We start from the raw sequence: 17,369 nt of genomic DNA, 5'->3' as shown, positions 1-17,369 counted from the left end.
AAAATAGGATTCTAAGATCCTTAGGGAGGAGAGAGTCGTTTCCTCCCAACTTACCGAACCCACTGCCACATCACTTTTTCTCTTTTATTTTTCTCCATCTTTCCCAACCCACGACACACGAAAATCTTATATTTCTCAACTCACTCAACCCACCCAATTAAAAAAAATACAAAACAACTAAGGTACAAGTTTTAAAACACATGATACAAGAGAAAGTGGGAGAGAGATGATGAAGTGGGTTAGTGAAACCAATTAACCAACCCGTTGAAGCGGGAGTGGTACCGTTGGTAACTCTATTGCTAATTAAGATTTTACATTTGATTGTTTTTGTATTTTTTTTAATTGAGTGGGTTGAGTGGATTCAAAAAATAGAGTTTCCGTGTATTGTGGGTTGAGAAAGATGAAGAAAAATAAAAAAGAAAAAATAATGTGACAGTGGGTTCGGTGGGTTGGGAGGGAATGACTCTCTCCTCCCTTATGTGTGTTTTGTCATTTGTGTATATGAGGGTTAAAAATGGGTATTGTTATTAATGTCGTCCTGAGCACCATAGACCAATGGACCGGCAAATATTCTAAAAATATCAGCTCCCTTATGTGATTGGCTAAACTAATTTTAAACCTGGGTTAAATTAGAAAACCTGTGCTCAATTCGCTAATCGCTACATATTTATATGATGAATAAAAAACAATGTATTTTGGACCCAAGCTCTTTTTTACGGGCCTAAATTAGTATCCAACTGGGCCGGTTTACATTTAGCCCTATTTCTTCCACATTCCCACCCACTTTTACTCCCACTGTCCGTCTGTCCAGGGACCGAAACGGAAAGAAAAATTCATCCGAGGGCCGTTTGTATAAAAGACCCTGAATCATCCCAGGGGAAGAAACAGAAGAGACTACTTTGCACCTATCTTACGAACCCTTACTGAAACCCTAAAACTCGGATCTACTCTGCGATGGGGGACGAAGAGGTTATGGGCTCAGCAAGCCCTGCTCCGTCTGATCACAAGCGGAAACTCGATGAATTAGATAGCGAACCGTTCGAGCTACCACCGGCTTCCGCCGAGTCTAATGGCAATTCACAGTCGCTGGCCGACGGTCATGGTGATGCTGATGGTGACGGCGACGCCGACGGAGACGCCGATGCTGCTTCTACCGAAGATCCAGACGCGAAACGTCCTCGTCTCGATGACAATTCAGACGGTTCTGGTATGTTTCTGACTATGTTGTCGTCGTTTTCACGTAGTATTTGACGTCTCTTGAATTACATGTTATGCGTGATGTACATGCCATGAAAAGTGAAAAGTGATTTTAGGGAAGGGCGAAGGTAACGGGACATTGTGTCTTTCTCAAATCACTGCATTACCACTGCGGTTTGTATTACTTGATCTTCAGTTCTCCACCTTGGGTCTTGAATGTTTTCAAAAAAATTTCTAACGCTTTGGTGCATATTTGTTTACACAATCCTCTTATCATTTTTAGTTCATTGATATGACAAGAGGGAATGTAAGATTCAATTTAAATGTCTGTATGACGATTAACTTGATGGACTGATACATATGATGAGAAATAACAGACGAAAATACTTTACATCAAAATGTTCGCTGAAATTTGAAGCACAATCTCTGACTATATTGTAACCTTACTTGTTTTTCACTCATATGACTAATAGAAACTACCGAGAATGGACACCAGGAGGAAAGGGTAGATGAAGAAAAGGAAGACATTGCTGAACCATCAGATTCTGTGAAGAATACCGAGTTGGAGGAGAATCAAGAAAAGTCCAATGAACCCTTGGATGATGTGAACAAAGAATCTGTAACTGACGAACCCCTGGCAAGTTCATTGGAACTGCAAGCTGCTGAGAATCCTGTAGAGTCACCCAAAGAGGAGCAACAGGAATATGGAGTAGAATATCAGGATCCCACTACAGATGTTGGTTTACAAGAAGATGAGTCTGATTTGAAGGAGCAATCTGCTTCGGCTGACCAACTTACTTCACGCAGAATGGAAGTCCCAAGTAATAAGGTGAGATTCCTGACATTTTATGTTGACTAGTTAAGTTAGACCTTTTACACTTTAAATGAGTTACATGGATTCTTTGGAGCAGGTTGGTGTTTTAATTGGCAAGGGTGGTGACACCATCCGAACCTTGCAATATAGTTCGGGGGCAAGGATTCAAATCACACGGGACTCTGATGTTGATCCAGATTCGCCTTTCAGGCCTGTGGAGTTAATAGGTTCTTTAGAGAATATAAATAAGGCTGAGCGGCTGATAAAAGATGTTATAGCAGAGGTGTAATATTTTTTATTTTAATGTTCTTTTTAAATTTGTATTACCTATATATGTTGAGGCTAAGTTATCATCTTGCAGGCTGATGCTGGTGGTTCCCCTTCTTTGGTTGCCAGAGGTTTTAGTGCCCATTCTTCAGGGGGATTTGGAGAACAAGTTCACATACAAGTTCCAAATGAAAAGGTTACTTTGCAATTTCATATCCCCATATCTATTATCTCTGGATTTCTGTAACTTCTTAATTTTTTTTTTATTTCCTGTAGGTTGGTGTAATAATTGGGAAAGGTGGGGAAACTATTAAAAACCTGCAGACACGGTCTGGAGCACGCATTCAGGTAGTTTATGAGATGGCTTGACACTTTTGCCTGTGTGATGAAAGACCTAATTTGAATTACTTTTCTGAATCTGTTATGCTATGCATAATGTAGTTGATTCCTCAACATCTTCCTGATGGGGACCAATCTAGAGAAAGAACTGTGAGAGTCACTGGTGATAGGAAACAGATTGAGACAGCAAAAGAATTGATCAAGGAAGTGATGGAACAGGTTTGTGCACGTCCTTTACTTTTGACTTAATAATTGCAATATGCTTCTATATTTTGATGGTTTCTAGATTTGCTGATTTTCATCGTTGGCATATTTGATATGCGTGAACATTGTTTTTATAGTGTTTTTGAATGTCTTGAAGTAGTCTTTATTGTTTGATCTGCATGTAGTTTCTGCAGATATCTGCTTTAATAGCTGTGTGTGTTAAGGGGCAACATCTTTTTGGTTATCTCCTTGCCTGATTTGTGTTTCATAGACAAAAACTTCATATCAATCCTTGATAAATTACTCATATTTAGATATTAAATTCGTAGTAGTTTTCAGGTTCTGTTTGCTGTAAATTTTGTTATCAGTTCATTGATAGATACCGACTTTTACATGAAGTTGTATCATGTGTATGCACTAGGTTACTACAGTATGATCTTGGCTAGAAGTATCATGTACATAGGTTTATCTTGATGCTCTTAACAACGCCTTCACACGTTTTACTGGTATATGTATATTCTGATGGTACATTAGTAGTATACCTGTTTTTTTTTTTTTTCCCCATCCAATGCTACAATAGCTGAACCTTGACAAGAAATCATTCTTAGTTTCTGCCATTGGTTGTGTAGTTTCTTCTGCTTCTTGAGTATCGAGTGGTGTCAGTAAAAACCTGGCTTGTTAGATTCAGATTGTTGTCTAATTGTAGTTATAATAGGGTTGGATCAAAGATTACTTGTAAGCTCATCAGCGTTGACAACATGATGTATGATTGAATGAGGTTGAAATTGAAAATGAGATATGGGTTATTTGTTTTGAAGATGCCGATTTTTGGAATTGGTTGGCTTTTAAAAATGCAGATTTGGCTTTTACTTCCTGACACTGGGTCAGCATTCGTTTCTTGGTGTAGCAATAAACAACCATTAGTCTCTCATTCATCCACTGAGGAAAGGTATCAGTATCAGTTTCACACATAAAATCTTGGCTTTTGAAGGAAGTTAATGGTATTGGTAAGATTGCTTCAAGACTCAAAGATCCATGAATGATATTGGTAAAAGACTAATTTATACCACATCCTCTGTTCTATGCATGAGATATGTCTTTGAAGAAAAAGAAAGCATCATGCCTGGATAATTTAGTTGATATTTGAACCTAATTTGATTCTTTCTTGAGACATAAAAGCGTCTTGTGGTAGTGTCTGTTGTCATCTATTAGGGAGGGGAGCAAGTTTATTAATTGAAGTAATTTAGTTCTAAATTCTAATCATGCGGTCCTGTTACTGACTGGCACATCTTTTGAAGTTGTTCCACTTTATCTATCTAAGTATGTGAGTGTTGATGAACCAAATTGCCATTTCTTTTGCTTATCTTGAAAGCCATTCCCATGTATACTTGTTTAAGTCTGTTTATCTGCTCTTAATTAGAAGCAAATTGTTACGTAAAGCATGTTGTTAGCTGAATCCTATTCAATATTGTTATATGTGATTATAATAATGTAGTTTTAGTTGGAACTATGACTAATTAGCAGATTTCACCAGGGTACAGACAGTATGGTAATAGTGATGTGTTGGTGTTGCTTATAAGTTATGCTTCCAGAGATGAAGATGACATTATTCACATGTATCTTCTGCTTTTAGAATTGTGCTTTTGCTCTCATTCTTGTAGATCAGAATGACTATGTTATCTTTGACTTGTATTTTTTGTTTTCTTATATAAACATGATACTGACTTGTGGTTATTTGTGTTGATGCTACAAAATTAGCCAATGAGGTCATCAACACCATCAGGTGGTCACAACCAGCGTCAACGTGGACCAGGGTCTAATTGGGGAGGACCAAGAGGCAGTGGCGGTGGTCACCATTCACATTCACATTCACATTCACATGCAAGTGGGTATAGTAACAACTATTCAGCACCACCATCAAGAGGTGGAGGTGGATCCTATCCATCTCAAAACCCACCATATTCCTCCTCAGGCTATGGAAATTACCCACCACAACAATCTCTGCCACCAAAAAACAATTATGGTTGGGACCAAAGACCACCTCCAACAAATATGCCTGAACAGACTGGTTACGGTTACGACTACTATGGTGGTGCACCACCTCCCAATCCCATGCAGTCTCACCCTAACTCAATGGGAATGGGCCCACCTCCTTCTTCTCAAGTAAACTACAACTATGGACCAGATTACGGGCAGACTGCACCACAGGGGGGGTACGGGGGGCAAGGGCAAGGTTACGGTGAACCCAGGTATGATCACAACCAGGGGCCCATGGGTCAACATTCATATTCTTCATATGGAGGACAAGGCCAAGCTACCCAGCCTCCACCTTCAACTTACCCTCAAAATCAAGGATATGGTCAGCAACAGCAGCAGGTTGATCAGTATGGTAAGCCCCTAGCCTACAACATGCCACAACAACAACAACAGGGACCCTATGGTCAGCCTTACGGACCACCTCCACCTCGTCAACAGCAGCCATACCCTATGTCAACTGGGCCCACCCAACAACCTTACCCTCAGTATGGTACTCCTGCCCCTGCTCCTGTTAATAATGATGGGTATAGTCACCCTGGTGGTTACGCTCCTCCTCCTCCGGTTTCTGGGTATGGACAGCAGGCAGCGCCTGGTTATGCTCCTCCGACTGGCGGTTATGGTCAGTACCCTTCGACACAACCTGGATACGGTGAACAAGCAGCCGCAAACACTGGAGGTTATGGTTACCAAGGGCCGGCTGTGGATCAGGGTTATGGTGGTGGTCCAGGGATGGGGTATGGTCCACCTGTTCAGCCTACTGCTTATTCTCAACCAGCACCAGCTTTGGCTCCGGCTCCAGCTCCAGCTCCAGCTCAGCCTGGCTATGATCAGTCTGTTCCTCAAACTCAAACAGCTGGTGGATATGCAACCCCACAGCCACAGCCTCAGCCTCAGTCACAGCCACAAGCAGGTTATGGTCAGTATGATAGTAGTCAGATGTATCGTTAGTTAGTTAGTTAGTTAATTAGTTTGAGTGGTGACCTGACCTGTTATGCTATGTTATTCATCATATCCTTTATTGGTGAGAGAATATTGTTGTTAGGATTGGTGAATCTGAGATGATGTCATAAAGCTGTGCTTTTTTCAGATAAGGATTTTGGTGGAACTGGATCATATCATTCTTTCTTTCTACCGACTTTTCTTTTGCACCTCCTGTTACCACTACCATACATACAGGTGCAATGGAATCATCCTTCCACCAGGGTGGGCTACTGGACTTGCTGGTTGGTTTTTATTTATGCCCCTCAAAACTTAATAATTATTGGCATATTCATATTCATTATGAGTTTCCAAGAATTCTAAATTTCAGAGATCAAGATGGGTAATATAGTCCAATTTGATTCAACTCCTGCCTCAATGAAATAAACATAAATTTTCCATTGGATATGGAAGGAATCCCCATGGCAAAGTTAATAATCCTTTCAACTTAAATGCATATCAACGAGTGTTTAAGAGCTCAATCTAAACCCAAGCCAGACCGTGTTTGAATTTATTGAGTTTAAATACATAATAAATCAGAATTCTTATCAAGTTTTCCAACCTTTAGTTATATATATGCTAATATTGTTATTGATTAAGCTTAAATTGTTGGATATTTTGAAGCAATTCTAGCTTGTTTTTTTTAACCAATTTCTAACTTATTTGTTGTACTTAATAGCTCATGTAGACATGACATATAATAAGTTCTCTAAGGCTAAGTGGAGTGGTAACACTTGTAGCACCTTGCCACATCAGCTTTTTTGGGTGTCAACTCATTTTTCTCCATTTAGCATCTAATCTTAACATTTGTTAAGGAGTGGTAACATTCTATTTTATTTTTTATTTTTTTTTTCTAGATTTTGGGCTCTTAAATTTGTCACTCCAAAACTATCTACAATAATATTACCCGTTTCAACAATCTTTCGACACATTTAGGCTTTAAGAGGAAAATCTGAGTTATCATCCATGTAATCAATTTCTCAAATGGTTCCAGCAACCCAATTTTAATCTTCTTAACCCGAGAATTTCCAGTTCCATGATGCTTGAAATGTAGAATCTGATAGTTCTAATGATGACCCAGTTCCCGAAAGAAACAAAGAAGAAACCACGAGGAGTTGGAGCCCGTTTCTAAGAAAAAACAAAACTATACAAACCACCAAAAGTCAAAGAAATGGGTAGAACACAAATAGTTGACTTTGGCTAGGGTATATGTGATTGTTCTCTAGATAAAGAACGGGAAAATCAACAAAGCTTCTATGCATTTTAGGATCGGGTTCTAGAGCATTTTAATGTTTAAATTGGAGGTTCGGATCGGTCACGACACCAAGTAGATTTAAAATAGAAAAACCTCCAAAAAGAAATGTAACGCTTTTAATTGCATCTATAACTGTTGGATGAACAATATGGCTAGCAGGAGAACTTATTTGAGAAAAATAGTAATGGAATGTAACAATGATAGTTCATCATTTGATGAGAACTTATCAACAATAATTTGTTATCTGTATTGTCTCTTACTGTACAACTTCTTCTTCAAAATAATGTTAGTTCAAGTAATATTCAAAGGAGAAACACAATTTAAAGAGATCATTTAGAAACTGAACGACTACTAACCTGTGACATTACTTTGAAGATGATTCAAACTATAATTTTAAGATTTTAATTATTTTGTTTTTTTAGTGTGTTTTTTTAACCATCGTGTTTTATAATTATCATATATTTTTTTTATTTGTAGTGTGGTTTTTTAAATAAATGTTATTTTTAATATTATTTTAGATTTTTTTTGTTTTAAATTAACAAAAGTTTATTTTTAAATGAAAAAATCTTATGTTTTATTTTATTTTATATTTTATAATTTAGTTAAATAAAAAAAATGATGTGGCAAGTGAGTTGAATGGGTTGAAAAAGATATAGTTTCCGTATGTTATGTGTTGGAAAAAATATAACAGTGGTTTGGATGATTTGGGAAGTGGTTGAAAAAGATATAGTTTCCGTATGTTATGTGGAGGGAATGACTCCCTCCACCCTAAATAAGCTTATGGAAGTGTGCAGTTCCAGATATGTAATTAACCAAAATAAAGCCACCCACTCGCTTGAAAGGTAAAACCTTGCAAGATTCATTCATAATTTACATGCATGCATATACATATTGCACAACTTCTTTTCCGTTTATTTATTAGGAAGACACTCTGTCACTCACACTCATCAAACTACTCCACATCTTTTTCTTTTTAAACTCCCGAAGTCAACTTCCATCCCTTTCACCATTCCAGTGTCTGCTTAATGAAAACCATGTTATAACAATTAACAAACCAGAGCAAAGAAAAACTCTGATGACTTAAGTTGGCTACCACAGTTATGCTAAGAAGAAAAACTCATGAACATAAAAAAAAATGTTTGATTATTCATTGTCAAAGTATTTAACAAATAAAACCATCAACTTATGTGTGATATCAGTTAGCAAACCTGCTAATGATAGGCAGGTATAGGCACCCCAAGCTCTTCTTCAGTAGTCAGCTTCTTGAAAGAAGTTTGCAGTCTTCTAGTAATAGCTCCAACTCTGCCATCACCAATTACACGTCCATCAATCCTCACAACCTGTTTTTTTTTTTTTTTTTTTAAGGAAAAACCAACAACCACATCACAAGTATTACAATTCTGTAAATGTAACAAATACATACATAAACAACCACCACTAAAGGAGCATAAATAATAGATACAATTGAAGTATTTGACTAAATAAATGCTCACTCAAAACTCATTTATACAAATACTAGCAACATACCGGGCTCAATTCTCCCATAGTTCCAGTAGTCCACACCTGCAGTAAATTATTAGATTGTTAATTTAAAACCTTTTGAGTTATTATATATATATATATATATATATATATATATATATATATATATATATATATATATTGTAAAGGTTACAAATAGTTATAAACGTGAATTTTGGAAACCTCATCAGCAGTATGGAACTCTGATAGACTGATGCGACGTTCCTCCAAAACCAACTTTTCCTTCTTTACAAGCTCCATCACCTGAAACAAGTGGAGTACGGAATATTTAAAAAAAAATCAATAAAGATAATATTACATTAGCACTTCTGAGTTCTGAGTATAAATTAAAATTTATATCTCAAGTTGACATATATATAGGGCAAGAAGAAAGAAGTGAAGGATTTATATATAGAAAATCTTACAGTTGCCCGAGTGATGCCAGGAAGACAATAATCAGCATGAGGTGTCATTACAATACCTTTCTTCACCAAGAACTGCAATAAAAAGAAAAATGGAGTTATTAAAATATGTTAATAACTCAACACACAAATTCCAGTTACTGTTTTGGAATATTTCAATGGACTTACAATGTTTGTAGCATTTGTTTCAGACACATAACCATCTTTGTCAAGCATGATCGCATCATCAGCATTTGCATTGTTCCCTTCTATCTGCATCAACTTAATAACTTGTTAATCTCAAACCACTTAAAGTGTTTTTTCCATAATTTTTTTTTTAATAAAAAGATATTACCTTTGCGAGTATATTATTCAGGAGGTTGTTATGGTGAATCTTGGAATCCAAATTCTGACAAGAAAGTGAAGAAACTAAAGTTAGTAATAAAAGAAAGTAAATTGCATTAATAATAACAGGTTTCTATATTTTTACGTTTGGTGAATTACGCCGAGTGGTGGCAGATACTAAAGTAATTCCCTTTGTATTGTCATACACTGGTGGTTTCCACTCTGCAAGAACTGCATGAGGGAGTTACAAGAAAAAAAATTAAAAATTAAAATAGGAATCAATGTAATCACAATACTTAATTTTTTTATAAATTTGGTTATTACCAATTAAGGTGCATCCATAAAGATTGAAACCAGGGCTCATCCCTGATGTCACCTTTTTGCCACGTGTCAGACTTAAACGGATATGTGCATTGTCAAACATCCCGTTTCTAATCAGAGTCTTGAATATAGCCTCCTTAATCTATCACAATTAAATACAAAATAAATCAACAATTTAATAAAAACTTAACTTTACCATGAACAAGATATATGAGATATCTTACCTCATCACGAGTTGGGACATTGTTGAAAGCTAGAGCTTTTGCTGAGTCAAACATCCTGTCTAAATGTTCTTCAAGTTTAAAAACTTTCCCATTATAAATTCTAAGTCCTTCCCATACCGAATCACCACCTTGGACAACTGAGTCAAATACTGAAACCTTTAATTTAAGGTCACAAAAGAAAAAACAATAAGAATGCATAAAAAGTAAAGATTACTAGAAATATATATTTTTTTATAATGGGCATACATACCATTGCATTGTCACGGGGTAAAAGTTCATCACCAACCCAGACAAGAATCTTTTCATTGGTAGCAACAGGGAGAGATGGTGTTGGAATCTTTTGGAATCTTGTGCTTCTTGCATGACTTTTAAGCATGTTATAAAAGGGTAGACTTTGCTCCAACACATCATAAAGTGATGGTGGAAAAGGCTGATGAGAAAAAAAAAGCAACTTGGTAACTAATCGTTTTATTCAAAATTTTCAATCATACATAAAAAGTTGGTGTTTTTAGCAATTAAAGAAGCAAAGAGTTAATTAAGTAGTACATACAGGGCGATATTTTACTGGTTGTACAAAGCCTGTAGATTTGTGCACACTTTTGTACCACCATGGAGCCCAAATCCCATCAACACTTTTTGGACCAGCTTCCCATCTGGATATACAAAAAGGATAAGTAAATTACCTTTTTGGTCCTTGTGTACAGCTGATTTTTCAATTTTGGTCCTTAGAGAAAACGTTTTCGGGACCAAAATTGCAAAAATAAGCTATATTGGGGGAGCAAAAATGTAATTTAATCTAAGTAACAGCTAACTGGTAGAAAACATTTTGACATACTTGAGCATTGAATCTTGGAATGGAATGTCAAGATCTTCACAAAGACCTCGTAGTGCAGCCTGAAAACAATGTAAAATCGTAAACAGATATTTAAGAAAACAAAAAAAAAAAAAAAAGAATTGAAAACCTCAGGGTGTTGTTGAAGATGAGCAACATCAAGAATAGGAGGGGGTTTCCCTGATGCAGAGAGTTCACTGTATACAGAAACCAGGTCTGCTAACCCTAGTTCATGGAAGGATGAAGGGACAACCTTGTCAAAAGATTGCTGATAACAAACAACAGATAAATATAAACCATGATTATTAAAAACACTGTCTAACAAAAACCATTGTAAATTTGTATCAAGTACCAATGAATCAATCGGATTCCGAATCAATATAAAGTGTTTTCCTTTTTTTGTCAAATCATCACTTAATCCAGGCAGTCGTACTTTTGCTATATGCTGTGTAATAAAACAAAATAAATGTCATGAGCTTTTAAAGATGGAAAATAAAAGTATGCAATTGCAACTTGCAAGCATAAAAAGTTAATCAATTTACCTTACAATAACGATACTTCTTTTTTCCAGGACCATAAATGATGTTTTTCACAACCTTATTTCCATCAGACTCCTAAAAAAACAAAAAGAATAATTAGTTTGAGATGAAATGAGGACAATACAATACCATGGACATTTTTCAATGACAGTATGTAAACTTACTTACCATTTTTGAAAGAAGTTCTTCTCTATATGGTCTATCAACCCCTGTTACCCTTAGATAGTGTGCATACAGAGGTTCATCAAGCACTTGTGTATCATCCCTCTGAAGAATAATAATATACATACGTATTATAACATGTCAAGAAAACTATCTAATGAGAGACTATTAACATAATCACTTTAAATGCAAATAAATTGTTAAATGATCTTATGGGCAGGGTCAATGTTCTTATTAAATTCGTGTAAAGATCTGTAAAAGTTGGGTTACAATAAATTTGAGTTTTTCTATACTTAATAAAGGGTAAATTTGGGAGAATTTTGAACAAGCTGATAAGCTCGTTGACAAGGTAGTCTAGTAGCTTTCTACAAAGCTAGCTAATAAGCTACTTTTTGGTTTGACAAACATCACAATCTAACAGAACTCAAAAACTAAGCTAGTTATGTGCCAAACAAAACCTTATTGAAAATAATATTTACCGAAAAATATAGAATATTCAACAGTGGTTATTGGACTAAAATTTTTTTTTTGTTAAATTTAACGTTGTTAATGATTACAATTTTTAGTTATTACGTATTTCTACAAGATATAATTTTTTATTTTCGTTTTTTAAAGAATATAAAATATTCATCAATAGATACATTGGTTTACAAAATTATCTATTTATTTATCAATAGTCATCATCAAATAGCATTATTCTCGATCATGACTTTAATAAACATCATCTATTAAAAGATCATTTCATCTAAGAATTTATCAAATATTGTTTCGCCATTTATTTTATAAATAACTGCATTTTTTAAAATTACAAAATGTGTTGATAAAAAATTGTCATTTTAAAAGCTATGCTACATGTCCTTTTATGTCGGTTTACATTTTTCAGTCACCTTATCAACTAATTTTTTGACTTTTTACCACAAGTCATTTTTCATTAGCTAGCAGCTTCAGCTAGTCTGCCAAATAGACATTGTGGAATGATTTTAGTTTTTGCTGATTATTTATTTATTTTTTTTATGAAAAAGTAGTTAATTTATAAGTATCAAAATTAACAATGACCTTTAGGAGCTGCCAACGGGCAAACCTTTTGTTAATTTTTCTCAAAAACTGATAGAATATAATATGAATAATAAATAATAATAGAATATGTTGAATGGATCAAAACTCGTTTCGATTACAAATTGATAGACTCCATACCCGAAAGCACAGGTCGAGGATTTGACTTCTGAGGTCAAAGGGAAGATTCCCAATCCCAACTAAGAAATTGTTAGGAAATTAATAATTCTTTGTGTTTTAACATATCTTTTATGTGATTTTTTAATATTGAAATAAATCAGATTTTGAAAAACTATATCTTTAAAATAAATATTAAATAAACTAACTATTACCCTCCATAATTATTTGTGTTTGATTAATATTTTTTTGAAGCATCGCAAATTAGCAATAATCTATTTCAAACCATGAAAACTAAACATCTTTGTCTTAAATCTCCAACCAATCTATTCTCTCCTTTTCATGAAAAGTTCTACGTTTTTGCTTGTCGACGTATTAAATCCCTTTCAGTCACAAAAATTCCCATGGGATGATGGGTCTTCGCAAAAGCTCAAATCACTATCATCAATTAAAATGTAATTTTTTTTAAAAATTAGCTAAGCGTAATTGTGATTTCAACATGAAATCGTTGAAGAAAACGTGCAATTCGATCGAATATCCAAAAAGGAAAGTGAATAGGTGATACTAAGAATTGAAACGAAGGAGTATCACAAACCATCATCACTAAATCATAAAAGCAAACTGATCAGTGGAAGATGAACAAATTCATACTGCAAACCAAAGGCACGGTCGATGAAAAAGCGGATTTACCTGAGCGAAAGAATACATGAGGCTGGTGCTTAAAGATCTGGGAGCAGACCATGAATGAATCACCTCTGTTTCTCTCTCTTCCGACATTTTCCAACTTCAAATTCACAGTTTGATACTCTGTATCTTCTGCATGTAACATATGATCGGGTAGATGATGGATTTAATTCCGATTGAAAAACCCTCCGTGCGCACAGCTGTGGCTGTGATACTGTATCAACAGTTTTCTACTTCAAAAATCAAAACAATTGTACTACCTACTCAAATCAATTAATCGACTCCACTAATGGGCAAAAAGATTCCGTGTTGGGATGATCAAACTAGAATAATTTATAATTTATGTTGCTATTTGATAGAATATTTATATTCAGAATAAAATACCGAAATGGGATGATAATAAGATAAGATGGTCAGTGAAAGTGTAAGTGTGTGTGGAGCTATCATTTAGTAAAGTGTAAGTGTAAGTGCAAGTTTGAATAAGGTAGGATGATAATTTCCCTTTATAATTTTCGGTCAAAACTGTTTTATAGTTAGTAAGAAAGCTTGAATGAAACCTAAATTTATTGTAGTCAAAACACAAAAAATAATTGTTCACAAAACACAATAACTTTATGATGTTCTCCTACGGTAGAATTTGGATTTATTGTCCTGTTCTTTCCATTTCTGTCCGGAATGAAATTTGACTTAGACAAAATTTAATAATTGGTCCCTGTAGTTTGTAAATATCTCATTTTAAGAACGTAGTCAATTGTCTATATGTTTTGCAAAATTACATGAAAGGTTTTGTACCAAACTGGTAAACTGTTAAAGTTTAATGAAAAAGACTATTTTACTTTTGTACCAAATTCGCAATATACTACAAACCTTAAGGACCACTTGTGTAATTTTGTAAATATATATATATATATATATATATATATATATATATATATATATATATATATATATATATATATATATATATATATATATATATATATATATTCGGGAGCTGATATTTCCACATGATATTTTGATGTTTCCACGGAAGAAATTAATTTATGACTAATATACCCCTATTTACTTAAGAGAGAGAATCTCAATCTTTGTTTAGAAAAAACTCACATCAGTTGCATTCGAAACAATCCAGAGAAGCCCAACTTATTTTCTTTCCTCAAATCATTCCTCATCACCCAGTAGGATTAGAATTCATGTTTCACTTGTGATTGGGAAAGCACCATCAACATATTTTTGATCAATTATGCCCTTATTTATTTAAGAGAGATAAATGGCCATTTACAAAATGCAAGATCACAATCGGAAACTCCAAACGACTATTATGCCCACATTAGAAGCTATAATCAATGGAGGTGTAAGTAAAAGATATACAAGCGTGGGAAATAGAGCAAACTTCAAGAAGGAGCTTGGCTTGCCATCAAAAAGCATATTGAAACATCCCAAAAATACGACTCGAAAATTTCATTTTTAATATAACAAAGATCATAAAACTGAGTATCATATAATAAAACCATACATTGCGTATCTCAAACCATACTAAAATACTGTGAGAAAAACTGTGTCACAACTGTATCAAAACATATCTAAGAAACTGAATCAACTCCCAGGACAAAAACTGAAGTTGTGGTGTGTGCGATGCCATCATCCCGAGCTCTTCCCTTTACTTGCGGAAGTACCTGAAACCAAAACTGAAACCGTAAGCACGAAGCTTAGTGAGCTCCCCCAAACTACCACATACCACACAATAACAAATAAAGCACATACTGGGCCTTGCCCACTGCATCGGACCGAAGTCCGGAACTGACTGCATCGGACCGAAGTCCGGAACTGACTGGGACCTTGTCCCCTGCATCGGACCGGAGTCCGGAACTAGCTAAACATAGCATAACATAAACACGTATCTGCTAACATAACACATATACTGCATCAGACTGATGTCCGGAACACATAACACAAAACATGCTTGAATCACAAAGACATCAAGCACTCTAACTACTGCATTAGACTGAAGTCCGGAACTACTGCTAACTAAACGGGCCGGCATTGTGGTCGTAGACCCGTTCCTACTGGAAGGAAACTCACCTCGTGAACTGGCTGCTGAGTGTATAGCTCTGGAAGCTATCTGCTGCTGCTCCGGTATCTCCCCGGCTACAATTCCATAAACACACTCAATCAAATACTAATAACTGAGTTGGGGTAAAATGACTCTTTTACCCCTGGTCAAAGTCAACTCTCCCGGTCAAAGTCAACCTACAGTTGACCTGACTCGCCGAGTTGGGCCGCCAACTCGTCGAGTCTCTATTCCCACTTCTCAACCCTACTCGCGGCTACTCGTCGAGTATGGCATCAACTCGACGAGTTCCCTTTCGATTCTAGAACTCAGGCTATCTGCATCCGACTCGCCGAGTCGTATGAACAACTCGACGAGTTGTTCTTGAGCTAAGAAGATTGCCTTGGACTCGCCGAGTTGTATGAACAACTCGTCGAGTCCCTCCATTACTGAGTCTGACCTCCAACTCATTGAGTCCACTCTACTACTCACTGGTCCCCACTCGGCATCACTCAAAAGGGGAAAAATTGGGGACTCGCGACTCGACTCGCCGAGTCGTTCTTCCGACTCGCCGAGTCGCATGCATGCAGCTACTCTAAACTCGATTCTGCTTGAATCCAGCGCATAAAACTTATAGATCTAGGCTCCCTAAGCTCGATTAACACGTAAAGGTTCTATATTTACGTGCCCATATGCACCCATGAAGATGAAGAGGCTCAAAAAGCATAATAAAGGCTAGATCTAGGGTTCTCAAGCAAAGAAACTTCGAAAAGGCACTAGATCAGGGCTCTAACACTCCTAAATGAACAGATCTAGGGATATCTCGATCCAACAAGGCATCCATACAACTATAAAGCTTGGAAAATACATTAAACTAGCCTTAGAGGTGTTCTAATGGAGGTTTTAAGCACAAAACAGGATAATTCCGAGACATACCTTAATGAACTCTGACTTTGGCCTTGGATCTTTGCTCTACACTTCCTCTTTTTGGTCCTTTCTTCTTTTTCTTCTTCAATCCTTCAAGAATCCACACAAAAACACTTAGATCATACAAGGAATGGTTTAGGGTTTCTCACAAGCTCTCTGAGGGTGAAGGAGGCGAGTTTGGGGCACATAACATTGCTTAAATAGTGAGCAAACCCGATATTTAGGGTTTCTTCCTGGCAGGCGGACTCGCCGAGTCCCGAATATGGACTCGTCGAGTCGCCGACTTACACGTGCTCGAAATCCCGTCTCTACTCGACGAGTCGGGCTATAGACTCGCCGAGTCCCTCTTGAAAACTTCTAAATAAATAACATGGAAACAACATACCAGAGACGGGTCGTTACACATATGATAGATTCCATCAAAAAGCATATGATAGATTCGGATAATGACCATCGCCCCACTTAGTTATTTTGAAATAAGGTAATTTTGAAAAGCATGTGTGTTAATCCATCTGATGTGATTAGTTATTATAAGGTTAAACCTTTTCAATCTAGAGATGATTGTAAAGTATCTGATCTTTGTAATTAGGAGAAACTACGGTGTCTCTGAAATTGGGAAAGCACCATCAACATATTCTTGATCAATTGCACTCACTGAGAACTCCTTGGGTGTTACATCAATGGCTTCTTCATTTTTGTCATTTCCACCTTTAACTATAACCAATCTTCGGAAAGTACGAACAATACAACTGTTAGGGCTTCGGAAAAGAAAGTCAACGATTAATTAACTAACTGGTAGAGATATAAAGTTGCTCTTATTTCGTATGTCGTGATTCAAGCCAAAATATTGACCGTCAGAGTGACGATTGTGCCTCCGAGACCCTTGGAGAGGACCATGAACTGTACAATGCGGTGATTTTTGCTCCGGTGTAGGCGTTGAAGAAGCCACCATTGTGGTCATCAGTTTCCGAGAGGGATGACAACGTTTTCTAATGAAGAGTAGATAAAGGGTGGTAGCTAGGGAGGCTCCTTGATAACGATGGTGATAGAATTGGCGGCAACTGGTGGGGTGGTGTAATAGTCGTATGAAATTTCCAAGGAG

At 36.2% G+C, this 17,369-nt stretch overlaps 2 protein-coding genes across 2 annotated transcripts; one reads left to right on the top strand and one right to left on the bottom strand.

The window, feature by feature from the left end:
• The first annotated feature begins 873 nt into the window (after positions 1 to 873).
• On the top strand, positions 874 to 5,971 carry LOC145080316 (uncharacterized). The gene is made up of 7 exons (XM_079023164.1): positions 874 to 1,207; positions 1,671 to 2,026; positions 2,109 to 2,294; positions 2,373 to 2,474; positions 2,555 to 2,626; positions 2,720 to 2,836; positions 4,580 to 5,971. The coding sequence occupies exons 1-7, from the start codon at positions 955 to 957 to the stop codon at positions 5,804 to 5,806; spliced, it is 2,313 nt and encodes a 770-aa protein (XP_078879290.1). The 5' UTR covers positions 874 to 954; the 3' UTR covers positions 5,807 to 5,971.
• Positions 5,972 to 7,899: 1,928 nt separating this feature from the next.
• LOC145080300 (branched-chain-amino-acid aminotransferase-like protein 2) lies at positions 7,900 to 13,716 on the bottom strand. Its single transcript, XM_079023163.1, has 18 exons — positions 13,297 to 13,716; positions 11,443 to 11,541; positions 11,278 to 11,349; positions 11,088 to 11,180; positions 10,866 to 11,003; positions 10,739 to 10,797; positions 10,454 to 10,556; positions 10,154 to 10,333; positions 9,904 to 10,059; positions 9,683 to 9,821; positions 9,504 to 9,589; positions 9,369 to 9,422; positions 9,203 to 9,286; positions 9,038 to 9,109; positions 8,796 to 8,876; positions 8,619 to 8,654; positions 8,300 to 8,431; positions 7,900 to 8,109 (listed from the first exon to the last, which is right to left on the bottom strand). Exons 1-17 carry the CDS (start codon positions 13,381 to 13,383, stop codon positions 8,303 to 8,305), a joined length of 1,668 nt encoding a protein of 555 aa, XP_078879289.1. The 5' UTR covers positions 13,384 to 13,716; the 3' UTR covers positions 7,900 to 8,109; positions 8,300 to 8,302.
• Between the last annotated feature and the right edge of the window lie 3,653 nt (positions 13,717 to 17,369).

This window comes from Lactuca serriola, chromosome 1, assembly GCF_051521515.1.
Source record: "Lactuca serriola cultivar US96UC23 chromosome 1, Lser_US96UC23_V15, whole genome shotgun sequence".
Lineage (NCBI taxonomy): Eukaryota > Viridiplantae > Streptophyta > Magnoliopsida > Asterales > Asteraceae > Lactuca > Lactuca serriola.
The sequence above is the reverse complement of the archived record's forward strand: the minus strand, read 5'-3'. Positions and strand labels throughout refer to the sequence as shown.